This window comes from Mustela putorius, unplaced genomic scaffold (assembly GCF_011764305.1).
Source record: "Mustela putorius furo isolate JIRA1106 unplaced genomic scaffold, ASM1176430v1.1 tig00000179_pilon_pilon_pilon, whole genome shotgun sequence".
Taxonomy (NCBI): domain Eukaryota; kingdom Metazoa; phylum Chordata; class Mammalia; order Carnivora; family Mustelidae; genus Mustela; species Mustela putorius.
Window position 1 is genome coordinate 9,786,959 of NW_025421305.1, and position 16,802 is coordinate 9,803,760.

Here is a 16,802-nt window from a genome sequence, read left to right on the forward strand (position 1 = left end):
CATGATTGTTTTTTTAAACCTCTATGTTGATATATAATTCATGTACCATGTGATTCATCCTTTAAAGTGTACAATTCAGACGTTTCTGATATATTTACAGATATGTGCAGCCGTCACCACTGTTGATTAGACTATTTTCATTACCTCACAAAGGAACCCCATATCCTTTAGCCAAAGCCTCCTTTCCCTATCCCCTCCCCTTCTCCCTTCTCCTAATCCCCAGTTCTATTTCACTTACCCACATGTTTATCTTTCTCCCAGTACCACACTATCTTTGGTGACTTTTGCTTTTTTTTCCTCTCTCTCTCTTTTTTAAATTTTATTTCTTTTCAGTGTTCCAGAATTCATTGTTTATGCACCACACCCAGTGCTCCAGGCAGTACGTGCCCTCCGTAATACCCACCACCAAGCTCACCCAACCCCCCACTCCCCTCCCCTCCAAAACCCCCAGTTTGTTTCTCTGAGTCCACAGTCTGTCATGGTTCATCTCCCCATCCAATTTCCCCAACCCACTTCTCTTCATCTCTCAACGTACTCTGTGTTATTCCTTATGCTCCACAAGTAAGTGAAACCATATAATTGATTCTCTCTGCTTGACTTATTTCACTCGGCATAATCTCCTCCAGTCCCATCCATGTTGATACAAAAGTTAGGTATTCATCCTTTCTCATGGAGGCATAATACTCCATTGTATGTATGGACCATATCTTCTTTATCTATTCATCCATTGAAGGGCATCTTGGTTCTTTCTACAGTTTGGCAACTGTGGCCATTGTTGCTATAAACATTGGGGTACAGATGGCCCTTCTTTTCACTACATCTGTATCTTTGGGGTAAATACCCAGTAGTGCAATTGCAGGGTCATAGGGAAGCTCTATTTTTAATTTCTTAAGGAATCTCCACACTGTTCTCCAAATTGGCTGCATCAACTTGCATTCCCACCAATAGTGTAAGAGGTTTCCCCTTTCTCCACATCCTCTCCAACACTTGTTGTTTACTGTCTTGTTGATTTTGGCCATTCTAACTGGTGTAAGGTAGTATCTCAATGTGGTTTTGATTTGAAACTCCCTGATGGCTAATGATGATGAACATTTTTTGATCTATTGGCCATTTGTGTCTTCTTTGGAGAAGTGTCCGTTCACAGTCTTCTGCCCATTTTTTGATGTGATTATCTGTTTTGTGTGTGTTGAATTTGAGGAGTTCTTTATAGATCTTAGATATTAGCCCTTTGTCTGTAGTGTCATTTGTGAATATCTTCTCCTATTCCGTGGGTTGCCTTTTCGTTTTGTTGACTGTTTCCTTTGCTGTGCAGGAGCTTTTGATCTTGATGAAGTCCCAAAAGTTCATTTTCACTTTTGTTTCCTTTGCCTTTGGAGACATATATGAAAAAAATTGCTGTGGCTAATGTCGAAGAGGTTACTACCTATGTCCTCCTTAGGATTTTGATAGATTCCTGCCTCACGTTGAGGTGTTTTATCCATTTCGAGTTTATCTTTGTGTATGGTGTAAGAGAATGGTCGAGTTTCATTCTTCTACACATTGCTGTCCAATTTTCCCAGCACCATTTATTGAAGAGACTGTTTTTTTCCCCTGTATATTTTTTCCTGCTTTGTCAAAGATTATTTGACCATAGAGTTGAGGGTCCATATCTGGGCTCTCTACTCTGTTCCACTGGTCTCGGTGTCTGTTTTTATGCTAGTACCATGCTGTCTTGGTGATCACAGCTTCATAGCAAAGCTTGAAATCAGGCAATGTGATGCCCCCAGTTTTGTTTTTCTTTTTCAGCATTTCCTTAGAAATTTGGGGTCTCTTCTAGTTCCATACACATTTTAGGATTGTTTGTTCCAGTTCTTTGAAAAATGCTAGTGGAATTTTGATCAGGATGGCATTGAAAGTATAGATAGCTCTAGGCAGTATAGACATTTTAACAATGTTTATTCTTCCAATCCATGAACATGGAATGGTCTTCCATCTTTTTGTGTCTTCTTCAATTTCTTTCATAAGTGTTCTGTAATTACTTGAGTACAGATCCTTTACCTCTTTGATTGGGTTTATTCCCAGGTATCTTATGGTTCTTGGTGCTATAGTAAATGGAATTGATTCTCTGATTTCCCTTTCTGTATTTTCATTATTAGTCTATAAGAAAGCAACTGATTTCTGTACATTGACTTTGTATCCTGCCACATTACTGAATTGCTCTATGAGTTCTAGTAGTTTGGGGATGGAGTCTTTTGGGTTTCCCATACAAAGTATCATCTCATCTGTGAAGAGAGAGAGTTTGACTTCTTCATTGCCAATCTGAATACCTTTTATTTCCTTTTGTTGTCTAATTGCTGTTACAAGGACTTCTAGTACTATATTGAACAAGAGTGGCGATAGTGGGCATCCTTGTTGTGTTCCTGATCTCAAAGGGAAGGCTGTCAGCTTTTCCCCATTGAGGGTGATATTCTCTGTGGGTTTTTCATTGATAGATTTTATGAAGTTGAGGAATGTTCCTTCTATCCCTATACTTTGAATCGTTTTAATCAGGACCAGATGCTGTATCTTGTCAAATGCTTTTTCTGCATCAATTGGGAGGACCATGTGGTTCTTCTCTCTTCTCTTATTGATTTGTTCTGTCACATTGATTGATTTGCAAATGTTGAACCACACTTACATCCCGTAGATAAATACCACCTGGTCATGGTGGATAATCTTTTTAATGTACTGTTGTATCCTATTAGCTAGGATCTTGTTGAGAATCTTAGCATCCATATTCATCAGGGATATTGGTCTGAAATTCTCCTTTTGGTGGGTTCTTTGTCTGGTTTGGGTATCAGAGTAATTAAAGAGTCTGGAAGTTTTCCTTCTGTTTCTTTTTTTTGAAACAGCTTCAGAAGAATAGGTATTATTTCTTCTTTGAGTGTTTGGTAGAATTCTCTAGGGAATCTTTGTAATAAGTTTTAATTTTGTGCAGTACAAGTCCTCTGACTGTATTCTTCTTTTTAGGATTGTTTCAGCTATTCTGGGTCCCCTGGAATTCCATATGAATTTTAGAATCAGGTTGTCAATTTTTGCAAAGAAGTTAGCTGGATTCTGATAGAGATTGTGTTGAATCTGTAAGTCAGTTTAGGGAATAATGCATCTTAACATGTTAGGCCATTGATTCATGGACATGGGATTTTTCCCATTCATTTAGATAATTTCATTTCTTTCAACACTAATTTTATAGTTCTAAGTGTATAAGTTTTGCACTTTATAAGTTTATTCCTAAGTGTATTATTCTCTTTGATACTAGTATGAAAAGAATTATTTTCTTAATTTCATTTTTATATTATTCATTGAAAATGTATAGGAATATCACTGATTTTTAAATATTGGTCTTATCACCCGCAACCTTGCTGAACTTGTTTATTAGTTCCAGTGCTTTTTTAGTGGTTTCAGGAGACTATTGTGTCACTTGTGAATAGAGGTAGTTTTACTTCTTCCTTTCCCTTTATTTCTTTTTCTTACCTAATTGCCCTGCGTAGTCTCCAGTACAATATTGAAAAGTTGTGAGAACAGATAGTCTTATCTTGTTTCTGATACTAGGGAAAAGCATCCAGTCTTTACCCCATTAGTATGATATAACTGGGGGTTTTTTATGGATGCCCTTTATCAGGTTAGGAAGGTCCCTTCTACTTTTGTTTTTTACTCTGTAGATGTAATGGATCACATTAATTGATTTTTGGTTGTTAAGCCAACCTCACATCCCTGGGATGAATTTCAGTTGGTCTGGTGTATAATTTTTTTAAAATGCGGCTAGATTCAGTTTGCTTGTATTTTGTTGAGGTTTTTTTTTTTTTTTTTTTTTTTTTAAATCCATACTCGAGAAATATTTGTCTGTAGTTTTATTGTGATGTCTGTGGTTTTAGTGTCAAGATAATGTGGACCTTATAAAATGAGTTAGGAAGTGTTTCTTCCTCTTCTGTAAACCACCTAGGCTCAGCCTTTGCTTTATGCGAAGTTTTTTGATTACTGATTCAGTCTCTGAAGTTGTCAAAGCTCTCTTCAATTGTCTGTTCCTTATTGAGTTAAGTTTCAGTAATTTGTATCTTCCAAGGAATTTCTTCACTTTATCTAAATTGCCTAATTTGTTGAAATGCAGTTGTTCTTAGTATTCTTTCATAGTCTTTTTTATTTCTTTAAGGTTGATAGTGGCATTGGTTTCTAATTCTAGTAATTTGACTGTGTTGTTTTTCTTGGCCAAACAAGCTTAAGGTTTGTATTGCTGATCAACAAGTTAAAGGATTCTTTCCAAAAAATCAGCTTTGGGGATTGTTAATTTCTCTCTCTCTCTTTCTTTTTTTTCTTTTGTTATCTCTTTTATTTCCATTTTAACTTTACCTCTTTCCTTCCTTTTACTTGCCTTAGGTTTATTCTTTTTTAGTGTTTTAAGGTTGAAGTTAGGTCATTGATTTAAGATCTCTCTGTTAACGTGGGCACTTACAGCTGTAATTGCCATGTTGTAGACACTGGTTTCATTGTACACCATGAGTTTTAATATATTGTGTCTTCATTATCATTTACCTTAAAATACTTTCTGATTTACCTTTTGATTTCTTTTTTGACTTGTTAATTTTACAAGAGTATGTTTAATTCCCACAAATCTATTTCTTAATTATGTCCTTGTTTTTATTTCTAATTTTATACCATTGTGTTTGGAAAACATGATGTATTATTTCTATCCTTTTAATTTATTTAGGTCTCTTTAATAGCCTAGCACATGGCCTCTCCCGGAGAATGTTTCATGTGCACTTGAGAAGAATGTATATTCTGGTTTTTTTTGGTGAAGTGTTCTATAGATTAACGGACATTATATAGATGTCTGTTAGATCTAGTTGGTTTAAATGTTGTGCAGTTTTTGTTTTCTTGTTGATCTTCTGTCCATTAATTGAAAGTGGAGCATTAATTTTTGTTGTTGAATTGTCTTTTTTCTCTGTTTATGTCTTTTAGTTTTTGTTTTTGTGCTCTGTTGTTTGATGCATATATGTTTATAATTGCCAAATCTTTTTTTTTTTTTAAGATTTTATTTATCTATTTGACAGAGATCACAAGTAGGCAGAGAGGCAGGCAGAGAGATTGGAAGGGAAGCAGGCCCCCTGCTGAGCAGAGAGCCCGATGTGGAGCTTGATCCCAGGACCCTAGAATCACAACCCAAGCCGAAGGCAGAGGCTTCAATCCACTGAGCCACCCAGGTGCCCCTATAATCGCCAAATCTTAATGAATTGGCCCTTTTATCATTATTAAATGTCCCTTTTAAAGTCTCATTTACATTTTTTGTTTCAAAGCCTATTTTGAGTATATGCACTCTAGTTTCTCTGTGATTGATTTTTTTTTTCATGATACATCTTTTTGCATCCTTTTTGCATCCTTTGACTTTCAGTCTGTTTGTCTTTTAATCTGAAGTGTGTCTCTGGCAGATAGCATGAAGTTGGGTCTAGTTTTTTAAATCAAATCTGATAACTTTTGATTGATTACATTATTTAATCCATTCACATATATTATTATTAACATAGTTGCATTTACATCTGATTTACTTTTTGTTTCAATATCTCATGTCTTTTTTACTTCTTTATTAATCCCTTTTACTACGTTTACATTGAGTGAATGTTTTCTAAGTAGCTTTTTAATATCATTAATTAGTTTTTCATGGTTTTTGAGATTTTTTAAAAGTGATTGGGGTGCCTGGGTGGCTTAATAGGTTAAGTGTCTGCCTTTAGCTCAGGTCATGATCCCAGGCTTCTGGGATCAAGCTCTAAGTCAGACTGACTGCTCATTGGGGTCTCTGCTTCTTCCTCTCCCTCTACCCCACCCATTATGTACTCTCTTTGTGTCTCAAATAAATAAATTCTTTAAAAAAATTTTTTTTAGTTTTATTTATTTATTTGACAGAGAGAGAGAGATCACAAGTAGGCAGAGGCAGGTAGAGGGGGATGGAGAAGCAGGCTCTCTGCTTGGGGTTCAATCCCAGGACCCTGAGATCATGACCTGAGCCAAAGTCAGAGGCTCAACACACTGAGCCACGCAGGCACCCCTCTTTAAAAAAATTTTTTAAGAGTTTATTTGAGCAAAAAATCTATTTGAATTGGGTATTGCCAAACTGAAATTGGTTAACCACTCCACTGACAGGAGCTAGGGGAAATGTTTTTATAGAGAAGAGGCAGGAGCAAAACAAATTATTTGATTGGCTGCAGCTTAAGCATTTGCTTTATTTAGAAAAGCCTAGTTGACTTTGATTAGTTGTCCTCAGGTTTCAGTTTCTTAATGTTAAGGGATTTACAGCCTTAGGTTTTGATTTGGTTATATAGGCTACTAAAGCATTAAAGCCACTTCAGTCTAATGACTTCTTTATTTAATAAATTTAACACTACTTTATAGATTTTCTCCTTGTCTTTGACTTTCTGCATTTTTACTATGATTTAGATTTACTATGTTTTTAGATTTACTGTGTCTTTAGATTTCTTTTTATTTATCCTATTTGGAATGTGTTGACCTCATTAGATGTGTAGGTTTTTGTTTTTCAGTAAACTATGGAAGTTTTTAACTATTTTTTTCTTCAAAGTTTTCTTTGATTTTCTTTCTCTCCTCTTCTTCTAGTACTCCCATTACATGTATATTTGTGAGTTTAATGATGTCCCACATCTTTCTAAGGCTCTGTTCTTTTTTCTTACTTTTTTCTTTTAGATCTTTGGCTTCCTTAATCTCGATTGTTCTATCTTCAAGTTCACTAATTCTTTCTTATGCCTGTTCAGATCTACTCTTCAGCACCTCTAGTGGTTTTTTAAAAAATTTTGTTCTGTAGATCTGTAACGACTATTTTGGAATCTTTTTTCCCATAAATGCATCTGATCACTTTCACAGTAGTTTCTGTTGCTGCTTTTTTCATTACATATGCATGGCTCATACTGTCATACTTTGCTTTTTTATTGCATGCCTTGCATATTTTGTTGGAAACTGAACATTTTATATTATGTGTCATAGCAGCTCTGGGTACTTGTCCACCCCAGGGAGGGCTTATTATTTTTATTTGTTTAGTATCTGTCAGTATTATTTTAATGAAATCGATACCCCCACCTTGAAATATTCAGCTTCTTACAAGTTTCCCAAGGAGGTATAGCTTTGGGTATGCCATCATTTACCATGGGATGACAGTGGTACTAGTAGGGCACTCTTCCTCTCTTTTCTTGATCACACCCAACTGTAAACTAACCTAATTTCTGACCACTCAGTCATTCTCAACAATGCCCTGAGATATAAATTTCTCTACAAACTAATACTATCAAATAGTTGCTCCTTTGATGGAACAGTTTCTGAGGTCAGTGTTTGATATTTGTTCTGACCCCAGAGGGGCTCCTCTCTGCCTGTTTGTTCCCTGGTTCTGTCCTATGAACTGGCCTATAATCTATGCTATATGTTAACTAGATTCATGAATCTTCTTTTATTTGTTTTTTTGTCCCTGTGTGCACCCTCCATGCTATGTTGCAAATGAATTCTGTTCCTTTGGAAAGAAATTAGGGGCTCTCTGTTTTATGGCCTGTGTACTTCACAGGCAAAATCTCTGCCGGGACTCTGGAGCAGAGGGTGGAAACTATGGCAGTCTTCTCTCCAAGTGAAACCCCCACTGTTGGATCCAAGCATGCAATGCAGGGAGCAGTAGTCTTCTTGGCTTGCCTCTTCTGTGTGAGACTACCATGCCTGATGGACTAGGAAAAGGGCTCTTGAGACCCAGTATTCTGAGGGAGCCACAATTAAGGTATAACTTCTGTATCACTTCCTTAGGACTTAGCCTCGGTGTCAGGCAGCTAGTAGCAGGAAGGGAAATATGGAGAGCCTCTGAAAGTCCTTTGTGCAGGAGCTGGGGAGAAAGGGAGCCCTGTTTTTTTGGCTGCAGCAGTCCAGTGCCTGAGCTAGGAGGAGAGAAGGAAGAAGCTGTTTTGGTTCAAATACCAGTTTCCTGCCTTTCTTACTGAATTTTTCATAGGTTTTCTTGAATGGAAGTTTCTTCTTCACTTTTACTTTTAAGACCATTTTCAGAGGTTTTAAGTGATTGGGGTTTTTTACATAATTTTCACCAGTTCCAGTGGGGAGCAGATCAGTGGAACTCCTCATGTCAGAAGTCAAACTGTCTGCCTCCACATGATTTTACCATCTTTCTTTTAAGAAATGTGGGTGGCCTTTAAGAACCCTTCAGACAGTAGATGATAATGATAATACTTTTTACTTCTGTCTTACAGATTTGGTATGTAGATATTCATAAGTTATCATCAAAGTTAAAGAATATATAAAAACCCATGAAAAGATCTAAGAAAGACCCAAGGATATAAGGCAACTTGTATCTTCTTATTCCTCAGATTGGTGTGCTTGTTATGAAACTCACATTAGTAACAATTATTATACTTGATTAGATATAATTATTATCATCAAATTATAGCTATTATTATTAGTTACATTTAATTATTAATAATTGTACCTAGCTTTGAAATTCTTGTTATTTATAGAATATTTGCTTATTTTCTCTTGTGCTGGTTAGATTTCTTACTCAGATGTATTGCAGAATTTATTTATTTTTTAAAGCACCTACTTGTAACACTCTTGTTTACCTGTTTTCTGAGTCTTTGGAGTAGTTTTACTTCTGTGAAGCTGGTACATGATGCATGAAAATAATGGAATAGTGACTCATCACTTTTCCTACTCCTCCACAAAGAATATCTCAAGTCCCATCTGTATACTCAGAACTGTGTTGATAATACATAAATATCTAAGGCAAGAATGCTCTTCAAGGTATTTATTATCTAATGGGTAAACAGACATATTTAAATGATAAATCACAGTCATGATTTCAATCTTCTCCAGGAAGAAGGGAACCTGGGATGAGATTATATAAAAAAGTAGACTAATGCCTAGTCACTGTCCTCATCATCGTGGTCTTGATCATAGGTTTGTTGAGCCCCAGTGATTTGGGGAAAGTACAAATTTATAGTGTCATTGAACTGCAGGAAGTCAACATATCTTAGTAAATTTTTTTTAAAGATTTTATTTACTTATTTATTTGACAGAGAGAGAGAAAGCACCAGCAGGGAGAGCAGACGCAGAGGGAGAGGGAGAAGGAGGCTCTTTGCAAAGCAGGGAGCCAGATGCAGGACTCAATCCCAGGACCCTGGGATCATGACCTGAGCCAAAGGCAGACACTTAACCATCTGAGCCACCCAGGCTCCCTTATAGTAAATTTTTTAATAAACTTTAAAAAATTGAAATATATATATTTATAATGGTACACAGATCATAAATATACAACTCAATGAATTGTCACAAAGTGAACCAATTTATGTAGCTATCACCCAGATTAAGAAAACCAGACAAAACCTCTCCTCATGAGGCGCCTAGGTGGCTCAGTGGATTGGACCTCTGCCTTGGGCTCTGGTCATGATCTCAGGGTCCTGGGATCAAGCCCTGCATTGGGCTTTCTGATTAGCAGGGAGCCTCCTTCCCCACCCCCCACCGCCCCACACCTGTCTCTCTGCCTAGTTGTGATCTCTGTCAAATAAATAAATAAAATATTTAATAAAAAAAAAAACCTCTCCTCTCCTGTCATTCCCCACTCCCTAAAAGTGATCACTGTCCTAGCTTTTATTGCCATAGATCAGCTTTGCCTGTTTTCTGAACTTTGTGTGGGTAGAATTATATAGTATGCAATCTTCTGTATTTGTCTTCTTTCATTTATTATCTTTGTGAGATTCATTTATGTAGCAGTGAATGCAGTAGTAATGATTCCCTCATTTTTATTGCTGTATAATATTCCATGGTATGACTATCCTGCATTTATTCATTTTTTTCTGTTGTGTCATCTCCTTTTCTTATTGACTTCTGAGAAAATCATATATTTTGGTATTCTAGACATGAGTCTTTGTGTTGTAGGTATCTCCTCTCTGTGTCTTGCTTTTGCCTCTTAATGGTATCCATTCATTGTACAGAAATTTTAAATTTTAATATATTCCAGTTTATCCAATTTTTCCTTTACACTTAGTGTGTTTTATTTTGCCTAGGAAACTTTTGCCTGTCTCAAGGTCATGAAGATAACTTCTGAAACCTTTATTATCTTGCATAATTATACTTATAATAAACTAGAATCAATTTTTGTATATCATGTGAGATATTAATATAGATATCCAAGTGGTCCAGCATTATTTACTGAAAAGAATGTTCTTTCACCTGGTGATCTACAGTATTACTTTGTTATAAGTCAAGTAACTTGATACTTATGGAGACCTTTTTGTATTTTCTCTCTTCTTCTGATTGCTAAATTCTTTGTCTTTATGCCAATACCATACTATTTTAATTTGTGTAGCTTCATAACAAATCTTTATTTTTGGTAGTGTAAATCCTACTTAAGATTTTTTTACTATGTTTGGCCCTTTGCACTTTAATATAAAGTAGGAATTATCGTATTGATTTGCATGTGAACATGTGCAAGTGCACACATACACATTCATACACAAACCTTCTGTGGTTATGATCGGGATTGCCATGAATCTGTAGATCCATTTCAGGAGAATTGACATCTTTACAATATTGAATTTTCCAATCCAGGAGCAAAACATATCATTCTGTTTATGTATGGGATCCTTAATTTGTTTCAATAAGACTTTTCCGTGTTCTGGGTTGTAGTCATATACTTAATTTGTTTAATTTATCCTTAAGCGTCAATTTTTTAAATGCTACTATAGATTGTGGTGTTTCAAAAGTTTATATTGTATAGTCATTTTTTTCTAAGACATAACTATTGAGTTTGTATATTTGCTGTTGTGTATCCAACAACTTGTTAAATTCATTTAATTCTATGATTTTTGTCTTTAGATCCTTTTGGATTTTCTACATACTCAGTCGTGTCATTTGTGAAGAATGACAGTTTCATTCTAATCATTTTTTTTTAATTGGGAAAGGAGGGGAGCATTTATTAAAATGGCTAGACCCTTGAATATAATGTTAAATAGAAATTATGATAGTAGGTATCTTTTTTCTTGTTGCTGATCTCAGAGCCAAAGGTCTCATCATTTTACTAAGTATGTTTGCTATATATATATTTTTATGTTTGCTATATTTTTTGATGACTTCTATTACATAAAAGAACTTCCCTTCTGTTCCTAGTTTACTAAAAGTTTTTGTTATGAATATGCATTGAGTTTTCTACATCTATTGAGATGATTATAGGATATTTATTCTTTTTTCTATTAATGTGGTGAATTACATTAATTCATTTTCTAATGTTGAAGCCAGTCTTAGATTCTCAGTCATGATATTTAGCCTGATTTGATAAGCTAATATTTTGTTTGTTTTTGCATTGATGTTCATCTTATGATACTTCTCTCAGGGTTTGTTATCAAAGAGATGCTAGCTTCATAAAAAGAGTTGAAATGTGGGGTGGGGGAGGTTTTTTTTCTTTTAGTTTTTGGAAAAATTCACTGATGAAACCATCCTGACCAGGCTTTTTGTTTGTGGGAAGATTTTGATTATAGATCCAATTTCTCAAAAAGAGAGTATCCTTTTGGTATTCTATTTCTTCTTGTATCCGTTTTGATATATTACATTTTTCCTGGAGTTTATTTCCTTTTTTTTTAAGATTTTTTTTATTTATTTGACAGAGATCTCAAGTAGGCAGAGAGGCAGGCAGAGAGAGAGAAAGGAGGAAGCGGGCTCCCTGCTGAGGAGAGAGCTCCATGCGGGGCTCGATCCCAGGACCCTGGGATCATGACCTGAGCCAAAGGCAGAGGCTTTAACCCACTGAGCCACCCAGGTGCCCCATTTCCTGGAGTTTATTTCATTTAAATTTCAAATGCTTTGCTATGAATCTGATCAGTTTTTTCAGAGAACTAAACTTTAACTCTGTTAATTCTCTTGAATGCTAATTTCTGTTACATTTTCCTTGGTGCATGGGTTATTTACAAATATAGTGCTTAATTTCCAAGCATTAGGATCCCCTATGTGTGTTTATTATTGTTGTCCACCTTAATTCTACTGAAGTCAATTAGCATATCTCATATAGTACTTCTCAAACTGTGATAGAGGACTTGTTCCTTTTTCCCAATCTATGTTGGACTAGCAACTTTTAAAAAATACAATAAAAATGAATTTATTAGAAAATCAAAATAAAAAGATATGTAAGAGCAGCCCCAGGTTTATTTTTTATTATTAGGTTCTACAGAGATGCACTACTTTATCAAATGGCTATATTTTTAAACACTTATTCTCAATATCTAAACCTATCTAGTTGTGGTCCATTAACACCTGTGAACCAGCACTAGTCCATGGGACACACTTCATGTTGCACTGCTTGTTGTGATTTTAGTCTTCAGAGTTTGTTGAGACTTGCTCTATAACCTTCCACATGGTCAACTTCAGTAAATGTTCCTCATGCAGTTTAAAAGAAGGCATAATCTATACTTGCAGAGTGGAGTGTTTTATGTATGTTACTTAGATTGTTTCTTTATCATGTTTTTTAACTTAACTATATTGAGACATAATTTACATGCAATAAAATATATCTATTTAAATGCACTGTTTGATGGATTTTGACAAATGTAGACACCCAAGTAACCACTAACACAATTAATACAGAACATTTTAAAACTCAATGCCAGTCCCTAACCTTAACTCAGGCAATCACCATTCTACGTTCTGCAGCTATGGGTTTGATTAGATAGATTTGGGGGGTTTTTTCTGTTTTTTTTGTTTTGTTTTGTTTTTTTGTTTTTTGTTTTTTTTAATGGGGAAGGAGGCCCAGAAGGAGAGGGAGAGACAGAACTTAGTACAGAGGCCAATGTGGGTCTTAATCTCACATTCCTGAGATTATGACCCGAGCTGAAATCAAGAGTCAGATGCTTAACTGACTGAGCCACCTAGGCACCCCTAGAGATGTCTTTTCTAACATTTCATATAAGCAGAATTGTATAGTATGTTCTATTTTGTGTCTGATTTCTGTGAAGGATATAAATAGTGCAGAATGTTGCGCTCATTACAATGCATTTTCCTTATCTCTAAGATCTTGACCCTCAAGACCTGGCTGACTTGGTAGAACTCCAGTGCTTTCCTACTAACGTGTTTTTTCAGCTCTTATAGTTGGTGTCAGTGGGATGGTTGGTCTAAAACAATAGTTCATGGTAGCCAAAGGCAGAAGAGCTCTGGCAGTATTTAGTGAAGGTACAGTGGTATAGAGATCAGGTGTGAGGGTGAGTGTTCTAACTAAATGGAATTCAGATGACTTTCCCAAGAAATCTGAGCAGGATTGAAAGATCCAAAAGTAGATTGTGTCCATTAAATATAGGCTATATATCATTATATCAGTCAAGATTCAGTGCCAGAAACTGGATGTTCTAAACAGGAGAGCGTTAAATACAATGAGTTAATGTTTACAGATTGTTGGAAGGTTTGAAGGTGTAAATTCTAGACTTGGCCTACAAAAATGACTCCCAAAATAATGCTAGAGCTGCTCTGTCAGGGAAACTGCTACGTTGTGGACTGCCACTAGCGCTGCACAAGAAGCACGGTTGCTGCCACTGTCATACCATGATCTCACTGATAGCAGCAAGAACAAAGAGGACCATCAAGAAAGCCTTGCTATCGCTTGAGCCTTCCAGATCTTGCAAGATTGCCCTTCACTGAGAGATCTGAATTAGAATCACACACTACTTGTAAAGAATATAGGAGTTGGGGTGCCTGGGTGGCTCAGTGGGTTAAGCCGCTGCCTTCGGCTCGGGTCATGATCTCGGGGTCCTGGGATCGAGTCCCACATCGGGCTCTCTGCTCAGCAGGGAGCCTGCTTCCTTCTCTCACTCTCTATCTGCTGCCTCTCTGCCTACTTGTGATGTCTTTCTGTCAAATAAATAAAAAAAATCTTAAAAAAAAAAAAAAAAAGAAAGAAAGAATATAGGAGTTGTAGTTTTCCAAGTTTTAGGAAGACAGAATGAGGGTAAAATGAGAGCTGACCAAAGTTCCTACCATGCACATAAATTGGAAGTGCAGTGTGCCTCTGACTTACAGATGGTGAGTGGTAATCCAACCATATTCTAAATTGTCAGTTCTTTTTCTGTAACTCTGCCATCAGTAAGTGTAGTGTTTAATGCAACTTTTTTTAAAAAAAGATTTTATTTATTTATTTATTTGACAGAGATCACAAGTAGGCAGAGAGGCAGGCCGAGCGAGAGAGAGGAGGAAGCAGGCTCCCTGCTGAGCAGAGATCCCGATGTGGGGCTTGATCCCAGGACCCTGAGATCATGACCTGAGCCAAAGGCAGAGGCTTTAACCCACTGAGCCACCCAGGCGCCCCTTTAATGCATCTTTTAATTTAAGTGTCTCTGTTTTTTTCTAGCTGCTAAATGAGCATATTATGGTCTATGATTTAAATATCCAGAGTGCATATCAATCAATTACAGGTTATATTTGAGTTCAATTAATATTTTAATATTTGTTGAAGACATACAAAATGACAAAAAGACATACAAAACTCTAAACATTCAAACATCTTACCAAGATTGACACTACCTAATTCAAGATTATTTTCAAAGATAATCATGAAATCAATTTATTTCATAACCAAGTGCATAAGGAAACTTTCATCAACTTCATTTGTAATTCTTGCTATATAGTCAAGGACACTCCATAATATATCCCATAACTGTTCATAGCAATTGAGATCTTGATATGGAAATGTCAGTAGGATCCTCAAGGGCAAAAAGCTATATATAGCTTCCTCTAGCGTTGCCCTTTCTACAACAGCACTGTGTTTGTTGATCTGTTTTCCCTGCTTTCTTCTTCCTGTATAAGTTGGTGTTATGATACTAATAAAAGGCTTGGTTATGGTCTGGACAGTTTATACACCAGTGCTATCTAGATATGTTTTGGTTTGTTGTAAGCTACTGAGGTTTTCTGAGGTTTTCACAAGCCATAGATGGTTTGTACTCAGGGGGAGAATGAAAAAATAAAAACAAACACAAAGAGACTGGTGAACTGTAATATGATTGTTAGCTCAAGCATTAAGCAGTGAAAATATTCAGGACTAGAAGTTAGAAGGCATATAATGCTTAAATAGCTTTAATGTGACTTTTTGGGGCTAGTATTTTTGTATGTCAGATTCTGTTTGTGATTCATGATGATTATGAATTTAAAATTCAGCTCAGTTTCCTTCCATCTTGCTGTTTGCATTAGAAAGAATTCATTGCAAAGAATTCTAAAAAAAGAACTGATGTAATTTTATTTTAGGGCACAGTGAATCTAAGACTGTATTCTAATTAGGATCATTTTAGAGAATAGGGAGCATTTCCTTTAATGTTATTTTTATTATTTTCATTTATTAGTTCATTCACCTGTATGAATAAGTATGGTTTTTAGAACTGGATAGTACATAAGTTGCATTTTCTAATATTTTGTGTGTGTGTGTGTGGAAATGTAAGTCTTGATATGTCTCTGAAAGTTCCCTTGAATTGCTTTACCTCCTTCAGAAAGATACCTTCCTTCATAGTTGAATATTCTTCCCTTTATAGAAAAAAAGTTTTGGAGTGAGACCATTATTTTATATACCTAACCATCCACTTAACCTCTGATCAAGTATTTGAATGGCAACGTCTGACCAGTGAAATATTTGAGTGTTTTTCAAATTATTCCTGATCATAGCTTTCTTTCATTATTTTTTTCAGAGGTTATCTTTGATTGTTGGGTATCTGTAGTGCTTTGCTAAACAAATTTAATTTATGCTATTGTGATTTCTACTTAGCTTATAAAATAATTTTGTCAAGAAGATGAATATGTGGGAAAGTATCAGAGAATTCTAATTAAGAGTGTTTTTCTTTATTTGAGACTTTAGAAAATATCAATAATGAAGTATGTTTTAATCCATTTATTTTTTCTTTGTCCTTTCAGGTGGATCTCCTTACTTAGCAACCAAAATAAATGAAGCAAAAGACTTATTAGAAGCAACCACCAAACATTGATCGATACTTAAGAATCATTCTGAAGGAAAAGAAGAGAGAATATAAAAAAAGTCCAAATTAATCTAAACCACGGTGTTCATAATTTTCATACATGTACTGACCACAATCATTTATTCCACTATTAAGGTATATAATAATAAAAGATTAATAATCTATCTTTATTATCTTTCTTTCTTTCTTTCTTTCTTTTTAAGATTTTATTTATTTATTTATTTGACAGACAGAGATCACAAGTAGGCAGAGAGGCAGGCAGAGAGAGAGAGAGGAAGCAGGCTCCCCGCTGAGCAGAGAGCCCGATGCGGGACTCGATCCCAGGACCCTGAGATCATGACCTGAGCTGAAGGCAATGGCTTAACCCACTGAGCCACCCAGGCGCCCTATTATCTTTCTTTTTAAGGATTTTATTTATTTGAGAGAGAGAGCACAAGCAGGGGGAACAGCAGTGGGAGAGGGAGAGCTGAGCAGGGAGCCTGATGTGGGGCGTGATCCCAGGACCCTGAAATCGTGACATGAGCTGAAGGCAGACGTTTAACTTATTGAGTCACCCAGATGCCCCTATCTTTTTATTATCTTTTAAAGGAATACCTTAAAATTCAAGGATTGATCTTCTTTCTTTTTTTCCCTTCCTTTCTCTGTGATAGTCATACATTTGAAGTTTTTTTGCTTTAGTCCTAAGTTCTCTTGGCTCCCCAGCCTCACCCAGTTATCATCATCAGTAATGTGGGAAGTATGAGCAATAAGTAGAAATTTTCTTACTGCTGATACTAATATTCACAATATCCCTTGTTTTCTTAGAGGACT

The 16,802-nt window shown here is 35.8% G+C and overlaps 1 protein-coding gene across 1 annotated transcript in view; it reads left to right on the forward strand.

Moving 5' to 3' along the window:
• Positions 1–16,156, forward strand: part of DNAJC15 (DnaJ heat shock protein family (Hsp40) member C15) — a 72,743-nt gene extending 56,587 nt beyond the window's left edge. Inside the window, exon 6 of the mRNA XM_004759260.3 lies at positions 15,931–16,156. Within this exon, the coding sequence (XP_004759317.1) occupies positions 15,931–16,001 (71 nt within the window). The 3' untranslated portion in view covers positions 16,002–16,156. The remainder of the gene's footprint in view (positions 1–15,930) is intronic.
• The last annotated feature ends 646 nt before the right edge of the window (positions 16,157–16,802 follow it).